The following is a 16,367-nucleotide window of genomic DNA, read 5'->3' as shown; positions in this document are numbered from 1 at the left end:
TTCCTGCAACATGCTTTTAACCTACAACTTTGGGCATTTCAGAGAGCATTCAAAATTAGCTAGGACAGCAAACTAGATTTTACACCAATTACAATGTAAATCTTGGGCAAACAGGAAAATAGAGATCCAGCTAATACATCTTCCTGTGATGTAACACAGTATCACTATGGCAACAATCAGGTTCACATGCTAAGAACAATACCAGAGCATCAAAGACGGCATTTTTACAGGGACTTTCACAATCAGAACAGAAAGCCAAATACAAGTGTCCTTTCATTTGTTACGGATAGCTGACACTGACAAAACACATCCTATGCAATCCTCTTACTAGGAATTTGGATGAGGCATTTTTCCTACTGCATGCTTGATTTACAGATAGGTTGGAAATTAAGTTTTTGATAACCCTACATGAATTGTGACCTGAAGTCTCATCAGTTTGCAATAGGATGTAGAATATTAAATCCCATTTTCAAGTGATTTAGGTATTAATCTAAGTAACTTAAGATCTCTTGAAAAATCTTAACGTATATTAGCTCATATGTCAAAAAGCTAAGATTAGCTAGTACAACAATACATACTAGTTACTGAAAAATAACAGGCATTTTAATCTTTCAAAATGCAAACATTTAACACTTACCGAAATCTAAAGGCTTAAAAAATACAAGCATGGCCAAGTTGGAAAATATGTAATTACTAAAGCCTCAATCCTTTCTTTTAGTGATGATATTTATTTACTTCATTATAACATAGTTGTTTAAATTTGTCTGGTTAAGATTAGACAGCTTTCTAAAGATAGATATTTTTTCCATACTCTTCTCCAAGTGGGACACTTTTCAAGGCATCAGATTAAAATAGAAGAACAATCATTGGGATAAATAAAACACACCAGTTTGGGGGAGGGGGGGGGGTGTCTATTGTCTGCTACCAATGTATTTTCACACGCATGCTTCTACCTCAAGAGAGTTAATTTTTTTTTTTTTAAATTGCTACAATTCCACACATGATCCCTAAATAATTTGAAGATACAAAACCTTATCTGAAATAATTTCACTTTTATGAGCAGCTTTGTTGGTCTACTGACAGAAGATGAGGCAATCAAAATGCATCCTTTAAGATGGGCCTCTTTCAGTCTCCCTGGAAGATGCCTCTAGGCATAGTGCCACAAAGATTGTTTTAATTACCCAATACTTGAGTTAACAAACTAGAGGTGTTTAAGAAAAAGCCACAAGATCTACTGATCTGACCCCAACCATAGGTATATCTAATTACTGAAGGATAACTTGTATATAAAGTTTTTGTTCATTTGAAGTATATGGAATATTTTGGTTCGTGTTATTCTGTTAGACTTATTTGAGATAAATGCTGAATTTCTTTAAAGGTCTTTCAGTTAGACTGATGAGTAGATTATTTGTTCTCATAAACAGCATTCTAATAGACAATGCTGTAAGCAAGGCAAAATAATGGTGTGTATGTATCTGTATATAGAGAAAAACACTCTGCTTAGAGTGTAAAACTAACTCAACTTCAAGTAGAATCTTACCTTTGTATCATTAGAGAAGCACTTGTTATATATGGAAAGTTCAACTTGGAACAAAAGTCTTGTCTTTTATTTTAAGTTACGGAATCTTTTTCAAGGAGTAGAAAACATTATTACCCACTTCTGTTGAACAGAGAAACATCTTTCTCATAGAAAAATAATGTGAAAATGCCTCTCTGCTGTGCAACTTGGAACTCTTAGGGCACTACTGCTCATGTAAAGGAACTTGATTTTCCTAATACCTGGCCTGGGTAAGCAAGCATAAGCAATATGAATGATTGGAAAGCAATTTCTGTTCAGTTGGATGATGACTGATTTAGTTTGATATCACTCTTTTCTCTTGCACAGAATTGCTCTGCGCTACTGAACAAGCCCTATTAGGCCTCTGAAATCCACAAGTACAAGCTTGTTGTAATGCGCTTATTTGTAATGAATCATCCTAAATTCAAGTGCACCATCTAGTTCATGATAGAGTTATTTTCTTATATTGGTGATACCAGAATCTTAAATGTTATTTCCAGGAGAGTTACCTTTTGCGATCTTAAATAGGATTTTTCTTGAATGAAAAGAGGCTAATTCAGGGCATTCTATGCAGATATTTCTTGACACCTGACCCTTTCTCCAACACATCCACTCTCATTACATCGGGTACAAGCCTGCAACGATTTGCATACAAAGTGACACATTTAAGGCCTAGCATTGTCAGGTGAAGGGTGCTCTGCAGAGAATCAGCAGACAGCCATTATTGGTAGAGTGAGCACAGTTTGTTGTTATGGTGTCCTTTCTGGCCAGGTACATAGTGCCCACCCGCAGCGTGCTGAGGAGTACTGGCTGGCCAAGGGCCACTTTGCAGAGGTGAAGATTAACATTGGTAAGACCTTTGGCTATGGTCAAAGCCAGTGCATACTGGGAAGTACAAAGAGATGGATTGGCAGATGCTTAGTTTCAGGGAAAACAGACAGTTCTCTCTTGGTTTGTTCGCATCAGATCTCATCCCCCCTTGCACAATGTTATTCATCTGGAAGAAGGGATACCAAGACACAGCGCACTGGACTTGTGCACTGGATGCAGCTTATATCTGGTTTTATATTTGGTTTTACACTTACAAATGAAGTCACTGCTTCATTTTGAATCATCCAATAGTGTTTGCCTCATTTTGTCCTGGAACCTAATATTTTTAGAGATACTTAGGTGAGTTTAGTTTCCATTTGTAGATCAACCTTTGGTACACAGAAAAAATGGCAACAATGAACTACATGGCAACATGTAGTCCACTTTTTCCACAGTTTAATTTTTTAACAGATTTATGAAGAATTATTTACAGAAAATTCTACAAAAGATCAATCATATCTGTCCCTCCATTATCATTCCACAAGTTTGAGTGACTATTGGTATTAGTAAATATTCAAGAACAAGCTCTGCAGAACCCATATATCGTTAATTATTGATAAGAGAAAATGGTGCCCTCTGTATAGTTCTGATATTTATTTCACAAACTTGTTTTTGTCCGTCAGTTATTCTGAGTTGTGATTAAGTCCACTCAGATTTACTGCACCTTACAATTTTCTTTTTGCTCATCTTGCTCAGGTAGTCCTTGTTCATTTAGAGAATTTTTGGCTTTGTGCATCATACGACTCTCCCTAGTATTATCAGAGACTGTTTTTGTGGATTGCTTATACAGGCAAAGTGGTGACCTTGAAGCAGATTTCATTGGTGGAAAAGCTGTTACTGCTTGGGACTGCTGTTCATCGTTTACCTGTAACACAAACAAAAATGTCCTGTTTACTGGTAATGGAAAACCGTATTAGACTCACTGCAGAAGACTAAATATTGGGAACTTGCAAAAAACATATACATACATATTGAAAACAGAAAAAAATATTTTGAAGACATTTATTACTTTGAATATACAATACAGTGAGACTTGATCTCAATTGTTATGGTGTGAAGTAAGATGGAATATCTGCTACAGAGCTGGAAAGCTATTTGCTAGGAGCAGAAAAAAGCTAAACCAGGAACAGACAGTACTCTTAATCTGTTTATAAGGTACCAGGTATTGTGTACCGAGATCTGTATTTTATTTTTCCTGTACATATTCTGCAAACATAAAACATAGTTGTCACTTCTTTTGCTGACATCTGGACAGAAACCATTGCTTTCACATTTTAACTGATGTGCAGTCAAAGCACTCAGTTTAAATTCTACATTAAATTCACATAGAAAAGTGAATAAATTTGCATATGGAAATGACAGGGCACATTTTAAACACCTTGAGACATTTGCAACAGTTTGAAACTGGGTGTCTGAAATGAAGTACGTATAAGTACCTGTCAAAGAGAAGGAAACAAGGCTTATTTCACTTTTAAAATAAGACACACCGTTTACTATATTAATATAAAGCATGAAACAAGATGTTTTGATGGTTTCAACAAATGATGAAACGATATTATGAACAATTCCTCCAGAAATTCCCAGATGTATGTCATCTTAAAATAAAACAAACATATATCCAGCAATGTCCAAGAGAGAAGGGCACAAATTCCTGGAACTGATGACTTCTGCATATTTACACTTGGGGGAAAAAACAACCCCGAAATCTTAATTTCTCCTATATAGTTGAAGGTAAGGAGTAGCCTGTGCTTAGACCTAGACAATACAAGCTTAGGCAAAGAGGAGGACTGTTTGGGAAATCCTTCCCCCAGTTAAGTTAAAAACAATTTATTACTGATTACTTGTTATTTGCTATAACCTTGACTATGGTCAGCGAGAGCCTACAGCAAGCTTACACCATGCTGGCAGGTGATTACTATGCAACTTTCTGCTGCCAAGGCTTCCTTTCCTTTTTTGCACTACTGAGTTTCTTTACAAGCAAGACCCTCCATTTGTTTCTAAAGTTACAGGAAAACATACATAAATGAGTGTAAATAAAATTTATTGGCATCATTTAATGAAACAGTAATAAAACACAGACCTCCAGGCAATGTCTGTAAGAAGCAGCAAATTTTGGCAAGTAGGGTAATTAACCCTTGAAACAACATACATAAATTCAGTGGATTCATTCTCACTTCAAAATACAGATTTCCTATTGCTGTAACTCAAACCAAATTATGGCTCTGATCTGACTCGTCTTCCCCTGGTGCTTTCTGGTTTCAAAACCTATACATCCACTAAACTATGTGGCTCTTGCTTTTACTTACTTTTGGTATCTTGCCAACATAATTTATGTGCGAACACAAAATAACTGCATTTAAAAAAAAACCAACAAAACAACAAACCCAAAAGTTGTACTCTTGCTTTATGGCTTCACTTTCAGCTGTGTGGCAGACTCCACTGATTGCCAAGAGAATGCTTTTGTGTAACCTGGCAAACGGGAAGAACTTTTATCCACTGGCATATTTCTATGTAGCCTTCATGTAAAGAAGTATCAATATATAATAACTACTCTCTTATTGCTCAGCTTGAGATAGCATGGTTAAACTTTGGAGGAGATTTCAGACAATAAAAGGTTTATTTCTATCCTAAAGCTGGAACATTTTTCTATAATCTGCAAAGCATTTGCATCAGCTTAGAAAGGACGCCTTATTCTGATGTACTGTGAAACATTCAGCAGTGTGTCATATTACTGAAAACACTTGCAAAGTTAATGTAAACTTCAGTAACTAAACTTTTAATAAAAATCAGCTTTCAAAACCTAACTCTGTAGTATTTATTTGTTTTGATAACCTTAAAATCTGGTAAACACTAACATTAAAGTCTAGCTTCTTTACTATCTAAATGTTCCCTATTTACATGTTTAACAGCCTCTCAACTATCTGTAGTTATTTTATAGCATCTCGAATCTGGAATTCCAAGAAAAGTTGTTAGCAGAAAACTAAGCCTCAACTCAGACTCCCAGAGGTTAATTCTTTTGCTGTTTACTTTTTCTGAAACCTAAGAAACCACAGCATAAGGAATATCTGCTCTTTAATATTCATTATAAGAAATTGAAAATATACCTGTATTCAATTTACATTTCTCAATGGATTTCCCTATGAAGTCACAAATTACATCACAGGAACAATTTGCAGATTGCTAGCACGGTCAAGGCCTCTGTCATGTTTTAGCGATTCAGTATTTATGATCTTATCTTCCCTGTATTGCTGAGAAATGTAAAGAATGATGATATGTCCTCAAACTTACTTGGCAGGATGAATACATTTAGTGAATGTATTAGTTTTCCCCATGGCTTTCGTACCCAGATAAATTTTTTTAAAGTTACCTTTTGTGGTTTGCTGCCACCAGGTGTTGAAGAGGAGCGCTCACCAAGATTATCTGGTCCGCATTTTTGCACATCTTGTGTAGGCAAAGGCAACTTCTCACTTGGGGAAGCCAGATGGGGACTAGTTCTTAGATTCAGGGTTGTTCTACCTAAAATGTAAGGGCTAACCTTTCCAGAGGGGATATCAGCAAACCCTGAAAAATAAACAGCTTCTATTAAAAGCAGCTAAATAAGTTACACTTTCTCAATCAGATCTTCTCTTTTTTCACAATGGGGATAAAAATAGCTGATTAAAATAAATAATTTGTTCTACTGAAGAAAACAGATCAAAAAGATTGCTGAACAGGCCTTGTGTATTCCAAAATTCATATGCAAGCCTTGGAAACTGTAGACAAGGTACAACAGTAATTCTACAGCAAAGTTTTTCAAACAAGTGTTCGGTCTTTTTCTTTACAAGTACATTATTATCTGGAGAATAATTTCAGTCTGAAAACATGTACTGGTTTTACTAGAATTCAATCAGAACACAATACCGTAACATGATATTCTTGATTTTTCATATTTTTCTCCGGTGTTCATATTTTTCTCATATGGTGTTATAGATTGTCTATTATCTCTCTATTTAGCCTAGAAGTCAAATATTAACTGGCACATATGCCCTCAGAACAGGTGTATTGCCAGAAACATAATAATGCTGGTAAGAAAATGAAATGCAAATAATGTGTAGACTTAGAAAACCTGACTTCTAGGAGTGATCACTGAAGTTGAGGCAATTCAGTATCTCTATGGCTTGTCCTTTAATGATTGCAATTGCATTTATTATAAAGGGGTACTTAATAGGTAGTTGAACGTACAATATATCTTTCAAGCCCTGATTTGTGCAATCTTCTCAGTGAACCCTTCTCAGTGACTCTGCTACAGGGAACCCTTATATGGTGTATCAGGCTATCTAATTTCATTGTATTCATAGCAGAATGAAACAACTCTCATGAAGATGTTAATATACTACTGCTGCGGGCAAGACAGTTTCAACTCAGGGAATTTTAACCGGTTTAATGTATTGCCAATTAACACACTTAATTACCGATTCTGGTATCGAAAGAAATAAAAGCACACAAATAAGCAAATGCTTGGGGAAAACACCTCGGCTTCCCTCCAAACACCTCTCCTCCACAGTTTCTGGTCTCCAATCGCCTCACCAATGCTGTACCTTCAGTGAGGTGATGAGAGCACAGAAGATGGGGGTCAGATCCTGCTCCTTGTTTTTAACTCAATTGCTCAGGCATAGAGGAACCCACTGGCTGTGGGTCCCTCTGGGGTCGTACCTCCTCCTCCGTGTCCTCCCAGCCCCGCTTGGGCTGCCCCCCAGCTCCTGCCCCTGCTCAGGCCACCACCACCCCCGTCAGCCCCACACCCTGCTCAGTATGATACTTTGCTTCAACATTACTCCTCCAGCATGTCCCTCCAGACCCAGTATTGTTTCTCCTTCATGTCAGCATTTACCACCCTTTCTTACTCACGTTTTCACAGAGACCTGACAAGCACCTCTGACTGGTTCCGTTTTGGCACACGGTTTTGTCCTTTGGAGCTCGCTGGACCCGACCATGTCTGGCATGGGGCTGCCCTGACCTCCTTCCTCAGAGTCCTCCCCTGCAGCCCTCACCACCAACCACTTGCCCGTCAGACCCCGCACAGCTACTAACTGCCTCTCTGTGACCTTGTAAGGAGTAATACTAAGGACCTGTGGGGCTATGGAGGGAGCAAACGTGACTCCATCACAGCATGGTACTCTAGCGCTCCAATCTTGTGGCCTTTAAGGTTAGATTCACTCCACATCTATTCTCCTGTAAGTTTCAGTGAATGGTTCAAATAATGCTTTTAAATGACTAGAGCAAGTCTTCTGTCAGCAAAACTTTGTATCACATGCTTAGCCTCTAATACATGCATCACAAGGAACTACAAAGTTGTGACTGCCACGATCATTTAACTCTTAGCAGAATGGTAGTTATTAAACCAACAGAAATGTATTATGCTGGTCTAACACCTCAGCTCTACAAACACTAACTTGGCACTAACTGGCACATCTCCCATTGACTACTTTCGCCTTCCATCACTGTCACCAAAAATGTTTGCATAGTCACCTACTCACCCATAGTAAAACTAATTCAGCAAAACAAAAGAGAAAAAAACACCTGCTATGCTCAGAGAACATTGCCTTTATAAAACATTATAAATACTGCTACTTCTGGAAGTCCATCTGGCTCACCATCTGTGTTCCCCTGACCCAGCAGATTTTGACAGATATCATTCTTCCTTTTTTTTTTGGATGAAGTCACTGGCAGAGGGGATCTCGGTTCTCCCTTATCTTCCCTGTTGTCTTCGTATCTCTGCCTTTTACTTGAGAGCTTAGTAGTATCTTCATCTGACCTCATCTCTTTGACAGACTGATTGCTCACTGTTAATGAGTTATCCGAATTCAGCAAAGGAGTGCTGACAGCATCACTTGTTGGCTGTTTCAGTTGAGCACTCAACAAACTGACTTGCGTTTTTAGCATCTCATTTGCTTCCTCTAGTTTATAATATTTAACAATTAGAGAGCAGTATTTCTCCAAGTTCTCATTTGCTTCTCTGGTTTTCACTTCTGTAGATTCCTGTAATTCTTCTAGTTTTAACTTAATTTCTTCTGTAATGGCATTCTCATCAGTACCTTTCAAAGCAAAATATCATTATTCATATAACTGACATAAAAAAATGCATATAGAAGAATTTATAATGCAATGGTCACACATCTTTTAATTAATTATACATGTTCTATAGCTGTGCAACTATAAAAAAAAATAAGTGACAGTGTATAACAAAATCAGTAATATGTTAGACATAATAATGTATTTGCTAAACAGAGAACAAACATGCAAAATTTGAAAAGAATCCTTGAACAGTGCATGGGCAAACATTGTCCCTGTCATTTTGTAACTTCTGAACACTCAAGTTTGTACCCCTAACTTTCTTTAAGTATCATTTACAACACAGTGCATCTCATGAGATGAGCCAAAATATAAAGAACAAAGCATGAGAATCAGAGGGAAAAGCTTGCTGGAAAACGATAAAAGAACTTGTACACAAAATTTAGTTATTAAGAAAAACACTCCCCTTCTTCCTTAAGTCACTTTTAACCACAAAAATGTAACATTTAAAATACATATTCATAATCCGGAGTTGCCTCTGATACTTTAGGAGAAAGAAGATGAACTAGATTTTGAAAATATTTGACACATTTGCAATTGTACTTTTTTATACTAGTTAAGAATCATGCTCTGTACTAGAGCTGCATATGCAAACGGACATTTTAGGGAAAAAGAAAGTTTCACAAACTAATGCACTGCTAAGAAAGCATTAAGATTGAATCTAGATTCAGTTACCTTCTTTCTTATAGTTTGACATAGTTAGATTTTTCTTCTTTAATAGTTCATCACATTCAGCTAGTTGTTTCTGCAACATTTCCTTTTCCTGTTCCATTTGCTTACAGGATTTCATCCACAGTTGCGCTTTATTATGGGCAAATTCACTTTCCTTCTTCAGCTGAACTATAATGTTAATATTATCAGCCTACAAAATAAGAAATGTAGTTATTACACTAGAAACATAATTCTTCCATTTAAACATTACAATGTCAAATGGAAGCTCATCTGTTATGCAATATTAGCTGTAGAACATGGTTGTAATGTATACTTGTTTGCTTGTTTCCATACAATCTCATTATAGCAGCTCCTTCACTGCAGGAAACATGAAAGTCCCCTTACTAGATGGGTACCTACAGGTGATTAACTCATCAGAAAAACAATAATCCAAATACCGATAAGGGAGACTTATTCTCTCTAGATATACCAACAAATTATGAATGTTCAGATTACTGATATCAAGACTAGCATCCTACCTATGAGAAAGCTGTATGAACTCCGAGGCAGTAGTCCTTTTTCCACCTGTTATCACTTCATTGACGTGGCATAAGAAAGTGCTGCTTTCCAGATAACAGATTTCAAACCAATACTCTAAATTTTAAAGTGCTCTCTCCTAGTCTGAGTCTCCTTTATTCTTCTTTTCGTCCCTAATGCATCTTATTACCACAGATGCAAGATAACTCAGGCCTGCTTTGCACTCTAATTTCCAGCTCAAAAATACTATTCTGAGCCATAGCAGATCATTCTTTTCCACCCACTTCCACTCTGCTGGGCTGCTCCCTGCTCATCTGATCTGGTACCAACCTGTGTGCAAATACCACACAGTGAACACAGCTGGAAGCCTTGTATGCTACATTTACATTATCATGGGTACTGTTTTCTGTCACTGGCACATATCCTATAGTACTATATCATTGGACTGCTGGTATTAAACAAATTAACACCACAGTGGAGGGCCCTATGGAATAAAGAACTGTTGAGCAAGATGAACGTATTGCAATTCAGTGTTTACTTGCATGTAAATCGAACTGACTATGTTTCTTCGAGACTGCATTTAGAGAGATACTCGTTCCCAAAGTGGGAGTACAGAGTTGGAGCCAGCAATCAATCATAGACAGAAGCAGGACAAAAAAAAAAAAAAAAAAAAGGTAGATGAGAAAAATGCAGGGGAAATTAATACAGAAATTCAGTTATATGGACAGTTAAATTTCACCTGTGCTACTAGAAAGTAAACCAAGCACATCTAGAACTGTTCCCATCTATCAGTTGTGCACAGTATGTGGAGCTCATATTCTATCATCACTGAGAACAGTTCTGTCATTTAGAGAATTACACTAGTTAATAATTGTAATAATTCTTTATAATGGTATTGATAAACTCTCAAGAATCAAGAGCAATGTATCAAGACTAATGCTTAAGACAGAACATGGTATCTTTTATCATCAAAGTAATTCACAAACAGAAAATAGAGGCACTGCAAAGTCTCTTTGAGTGTATTCTATCCACTTTATAACCCAGTTGCAATGTTCAGTGTAGACAATAGACTGCTGCATTTAGTATCACATAAACCAATTCTAGGTGATCTCAGTCATGGCATACATAACAGAATTTTGTAATGTAGATCAATAGTAACAATGTTTCCTCTGTGCTCTATATTCTCATTAGTGAAACAAAAGCTGTATTAAAGTCAAGCCAAAGCTCTGGAGCATTTACTACACAGTGCTTTGGGTCTCATGTAATTGGCAATGCTTACATGTTTTTTTTCTTACCTTAGTTTTTAGGAGTTCTCTTAAGGTTTGATTAGCTTCTTTAAGGGAATTATTTAGTTGTTCTTTATTTGACTTCAAATGCTCAATTTCCAATTTTTGTGAGCTGATGAAGTGCTCCAGTGAATTCATCTTATCTTGACAGGCCTCAATTTCTACTTCATTCTAGAGAAAGAAAATGTGCCTAATTACTATGATAGTAAAAAGGACATTGAGTTGTAGTTTAAAGATGTACTTAAGAGCATATCACAGCCCACAGGAATTCCACAGCAAATTTGCTTGGTATGTTTTGAGGAGTTTAAAACTGAAAAAGCAATTTGTCTCAAGCATACATTCTGAATACCAGAATCTTGCCTCTAAGAAGCCTGCTATTAGAGAGCCCCTTATTTTACTACGACTTCCTCTTACTTTATATTCACAAGAATGAAAATTATTAAGAAATAATTATAATAAATTGTTTGCCTGTGTCCTACTGGCCTCAAGTACATATTCATAGACACATATTTCCGCAGAGAAGATGATGGCTTTTTGTATACAGCATGGCATTTCCAAAAAATTTGGCCTTATATCTTGAAGTGGTTGATCCTTCTTCCCCATTCCTACCAAAACAACCATTTCCTGGACTAAAATATACTGTTGCTTTCCTTTTTTCAAATGTATATTCCCAGATAAATTATATATACACTTAACACTGACTGAGTTCTAAGGTAAATTCACCTTTCACTGCTTGCTATATGGAAAAAGTTTATTTAACACTTACTGAGTTCCAAGGTAATATAGAGTTTGGAAATATTGTTAGCAAAGACAATTTCTTTTGCAATAGGATCAGCAAAATTTTGTAAAACACATAGAATTTAATTAAAAACTTGCAGCACCATTCTTCCCATTTTCTGATTTACCTTTCGGTTTGCTTCTGTCAGAGCATCCTGATGCTCTTTCTCTGCTTGAAGTAGTCTGTCTTTGTATTCTGATATTTCTCCTTTCATTTCACTTTCTTTTTCTTGTAGCTCTTTCTGTACCATCTCCAAACTCTTCATCAGTTCATTTTTTTCTGACATAGTTAGTTGCAGCTGAATCTGTAAACAGTAATAGCACATTCTTTCGTATTTAGAATTTTCTCAATGGAGAAACAGTTGATCCACTAAACTATTTGACTTTTCATCTGAAATGTCTTTGAATTTCCAAAAAACAACTTGTAAGAAAAAAGTATTTAACAGTAGCTAAACACACTGTAATCGAAGAATGGAACATCTGAACACAAAAGGCAGGATAGGAGGCAATGTAGGGTCTTCTAAAAAGAAACATTATGATCTGAGGGGTACGCCAAGTGCAAGTTTGCCAACACTGTTAAATCAAGCAGCACTGCCAAAATCAAAGCTTAACCTCTCCTAACATTGTTCCCTCTGAGAGTGACTTGAGAGGTTAAGGGTCACTTTCCTCACCCTCTTTAAGATGACTTTCTAAGCATTTTCGTTTTGATCCACTTTTAAAACTGTTTTTTAGACAGCTGGCCTGCACTTCCATACAGGATTTCTGAAAGTTGCAGAAATATCTTTTCTTTTCTCACTAAAAATCCTCAATGCCACAACAGAAACAAGCCCCTGGTTATAAAATTTCGTAAACAATGTTAGTAGGTTGGAAGACCACTTAAACTGGTTTAAACACATAATATTGTTCACAAATAAGACCTACAGTCGTCTAGATGGTAGAACAGCCTCTAAGAATTAAATATGAAAAAATGAAAAAATGAAGACTCTAAAACTGTTTCTTCCTTGACTTTGTCCTGAAAGTACTTTAACACTACTAAACACTGAAAGTAGTTTAGTTTAAAAACAAACTTGAGAAATGTTACATTTTTTATCTAACTTCCTCAGTCTGATGATTGAATGCCTGTAGTAAAGACAATTTCTTGGCACTGAAAGATTTCTAGATATCCACCTGTGGCCTTTACGCCAAGAAAACATAGTCTCGACAGAAGGAAGAGGGGAAAAAAACTATTAACTAATCATTCTATCTCAAAAGAGAACATTAAATTTTTGGAAATTTGGAAGCAAGAACCTCTGATACTGTACATTAGCACAGCTCCCTTGACCAACCTCCACACATTTACTGTACTTGAGCGTCTGGCCTTGAACACAGAAATACCACACATGGAGTAACTAACTTTGTTCTTTTTTGAATGTTCTCGAATAAGCTGTATTTCTTCAGCAAGCTTGCTTCTTTCTGTGGTAAATTCTTCCTGTAATTTGGAAATCTTCTGTTCAGTATCACTTAGCTTGACTTGCAGCTCAGTATGACTTTCAGTCAGTTCATTTACCTGAAATTAAATTTTCCAGAATTATTTTTAATACATGTGTCATGACCTCCAAAGGATATGCAACAAGCAGTTTTTAAGATGGGTTATTTTATTCCCATAGCTGGTCCAAGCCCAAGCAAGAATCACAACAGGCTAATGTTGTTTTCACATGCCAAGTGTCCAATTGTTGTTTCACTTTCTTTTGAGCTCCCAAAGTGCTTATTCTTGATATAAAAACTCACTCACCCAATACTAATTTGTCTTATCCTCTTTGTTTTCTTCTATAGGAAAAAGGAAACTATCCTGCATTATTCGATTACTTAAACTTCTATGCCTACTTTCAAGCAACCTTCCCATTCATCCTACACAAAACAATGTTGTGCTTTCCAGCTTTGTAACTTCAACACAAGCTCATGATTGCATTGAAAACATTTTAAAAATAAGATGCTTACTGTAAAAGTCTGAGGTTAAAGTTATTTTAAGATATAATTTATTAAGGAAGTGGTAAGCCCAGAGGACGCTTTATCCCACTCCTAAATAGGGAACTGTACCCTAATGGAAATGGTATTACCTTTTTACATAAAGTGCTCTTTTCACAAAGTGTAGATTCCAGTTCCTTCTCAAGGTCCTTATAAGACACTTTTAGGACATTCAGGATATCCGGGAAGGTTTCATTATCAGAAAAATGCTCCTTCAGCTTCAACTCAGCAATCAAACTCTGCAGCCTTTTTTTTTCCTGGTGCCAACATTCATGCTCATGTTGCATATGTGCCAGCTGTAAAGACAGCTCCTCTGTTTCTTTCACCTGCTTTTGAAGACCACCGTTTTCCTGTATCTTTTCATCAAGTTTTTCTTTATAATCCATCAATTCTTGAACAAGTACTTCCCTTGATTGATCCAATTTGATATTTTCATTTTTTATTTCCTGACATTCCTGTAATAGTATTGTTTTATCTTGTTCAAGACGAGCCACCTGATTAATCAAGGCTTGCTTTTTTGCTCTAGCATCTGCTTCCTCCTTGCAAGAAAACTCTAATTTCTCACTTATATCTTTGAGCTCTGATTTCAGCAATACCACAGTATTTTCAAACTCATCCTTGATTTGCGTCTTTTCTTTCTCCTTTTCTTCTAACAGTTTTGTTGCAGTCAAATTCGAAGATTCTAGTTCAAGGATTCTTTCTTGCTTTTCTTTTAAATCTTTAGCCAAACACTCTTTTTGTGAGGTGAGGACTTCAATTTGTAAGTCAAAGCATTTCAGCTTTTCAGTCATCTCTTCCATCTCCATTGTTAATGTTTCTGCTTCTGCTTTAGCAGTCTCTGACTGAATAATTGCATCTTCTAGATTTTTCTCTGACATCTCCAATTCTCTTTCAAGCCTCTCTATTTTATCCAGAAGAGAGTCAGCTTTCCGTTCACTCTCTTTCAGTTTTTCAGCAACATGGTGTTTTTTCTTCTCATCGGATTCAATTTTTACTTTCAGCTTCTCAATTCCATATCGCATTTGGTCTACTTCTTTCTGTGCTGAGCTGAGTCTAGCAGCAAGTTCACCTTTTTCTGTTAACAAGCCTTCCAAAGATCTGGAAAGCTTTGAATTTTCTATTTCTGACAAACTTAATTTACTCTGCATCATTTCCAACTCTGTTACAATCAGCTTTTTCTCCTTCTTTAAATCTGCTGCTTCATTTTGGAGTTTTCCTTTTTCTAAGGCAAAAAACACAGCATCATTTTCCAAACTTTGCAGCTTCTGCAGAAGATGATCTTTTTCATTTGATAATTGATTTACATCAGATTTTGCAGTCTCAAGCAGATTTGTTTGTGTCCTCACTTCACCCTCTAACCTTCTAATGAATTCAGTGGAATCCACCTTAGTTGAATGGAGCTCTTTTAATTTTTCTTGTAGCTTCTGATACTTCTGATCCAGTTCTTTTTTATTTTCAGACAAAATACTCAGTTCTTGGCCAATATGGTTTCTCTCAGCTGTGACTGAAACAAGGTGCTCTTGAAAGCTACAAATAGTTTTCAGGTTAACTTCCCTCTCCCTTTCTAATTGCTGACATTTTGCCTGAAGCATTTCAATATCATGCTTTACGAACAAGGCATGGCTCTCAACATTAACTTGCTCAGATTTTGGACTCCTCTGCTCATTTTCAGCTGCAAGAAATTGTTCATGACAATCTCTCTTGGTCATTTCTACATCATCCAATGTGTCTGCTGCATTAGGCAATCTAACTTTACATATCTCCAGCTCAGATTTTACGTTCTCAGGTTCTTTTTCTAATGAGACAACTCTAAAAGATAATTGCTGCTTATTGACAGAGACTGATTCCAGTTTTTCTTTTATGTCACAGTTTTCTTCCTTAACAACTACAGTAGCTTCCTCCAGTTCTGCAAAAGCTGAACTCTTCGGAGTTAATTGTGCATTCTGAAAGTTCAGCTCTGAGTTTAATTGCTCAACTTTCATTAGTAAATCAACGTGTTTATGGCTTTCTTCTGTCTCATAGATCGGCTTCAAATTTTCAGCAGTCTGTTGTTTTGCCTCCTCCTGAAGCGTTTCAGTGGTTATTTCATTTTCATAGAAATCCCCTGCACTTAAAAACATACTACTACTGGAAAATGACAATGCACTGGCATGGTCTGAAGGGCTGGTTATTTTTTCTGACATATTTCTACACTCGTGTTCTCCAAAAATCTTCTCAGTATAATCTTCCATTAGTCTTGCTTCAGCAGTCTCAGTTACATTTTCACACACAGAGGTATCTCCTACAGCCATTTTCTCAATGGGGATTAGTTTAGGTTTATTGCTTTTCAGTGCTGAGCTTTCAACAGGCACTCCCAATTGATAATGACTATTGTTTTCTTGTTCAGTATTCTGCAAGGGTTAAGAATCAATCAGTTCAAAAAAGGAAAAGAAAAAGAATATATATAAGAAAAAAACCAAGATGCATTTAAAGGATTTTCTTAAACTAGTAAAGCCCCTTCTCTTATGCGAAATAAATAAATAAATAAATAGCATCCTTCTCTACTTCAGAATCTGCTTTTTTATGGAAAGGAT

At 36.4% G+C, this 16,367-nt stretch overlaps 1 protein-coding gene across 1 annotated transcript in view; it reads right to left on the bottom strand.

The window, feature by feature from the left end:
* Positions 1-3,083: 3,083 nt before the first annotated feature.
* The window catches only part of CENPF (centromere protein F, 350/400kDa), a 42,402-nt gene continuing 29,118 nt past the window's right edge, over positions 3,084-16,367 (bottom strand). The window contains exons 12-20 of the mRNA XM_009574612.1: positions 13,887-16,184; positions 13,184-13,336; positions 11,919-12,095; positions 11,023-11,184; positions 9,239-9,401; positions 8,033-8,502; positions 6,534-6,540; positions 5,796-5,989; positions 3,084-3,293 (exon numbers count right to left, since the gene is read on the bottom strand). Coding sequence (XP_009572907.1) covers positions 3,084-3,293; positions 5,796-5,989; positions 6,534-6,540; positions 8,033-8,502; positions 9,239-9,401; positions 11,023-11,184; positions 11,919-12,095; positions 13,184-13,336; positions 13,887-16,184 — 3,834 coding nt within the window. The remainder of the gene's footprint in view (positions 3,294-5,795; positions 5,990-6,533; positions 6,541-8,032; positions 8,503-9,238; positions 9,402-11,022; positions 11,185-11,918; positions 12,096-13,183; positions 13,337-13,886; positions 16,185-16,367) is intronic.

Source organism: Fulmarus glacialis, unplaced genomic scaffold (assembly GCF_000690835.1).
Source record: "Fulmarus glacialis isolate BGI_N327 unplaced genomic scaffold, ASM69083v1 scaffold3473, whole genome shotgun sequence".
Classification (NCBI taxonomy): Eukaryota; Metazoa; Chordata; class Aves; order Procellariiformes; family Procellariidae; genus Fulmarus; species Fulmarus glacialis.
The sequence above is the reverse complement of the archived record's forward strand: the minus strand, read 5'-3'. Positions and strand labels throughout refer to the sequence as shown.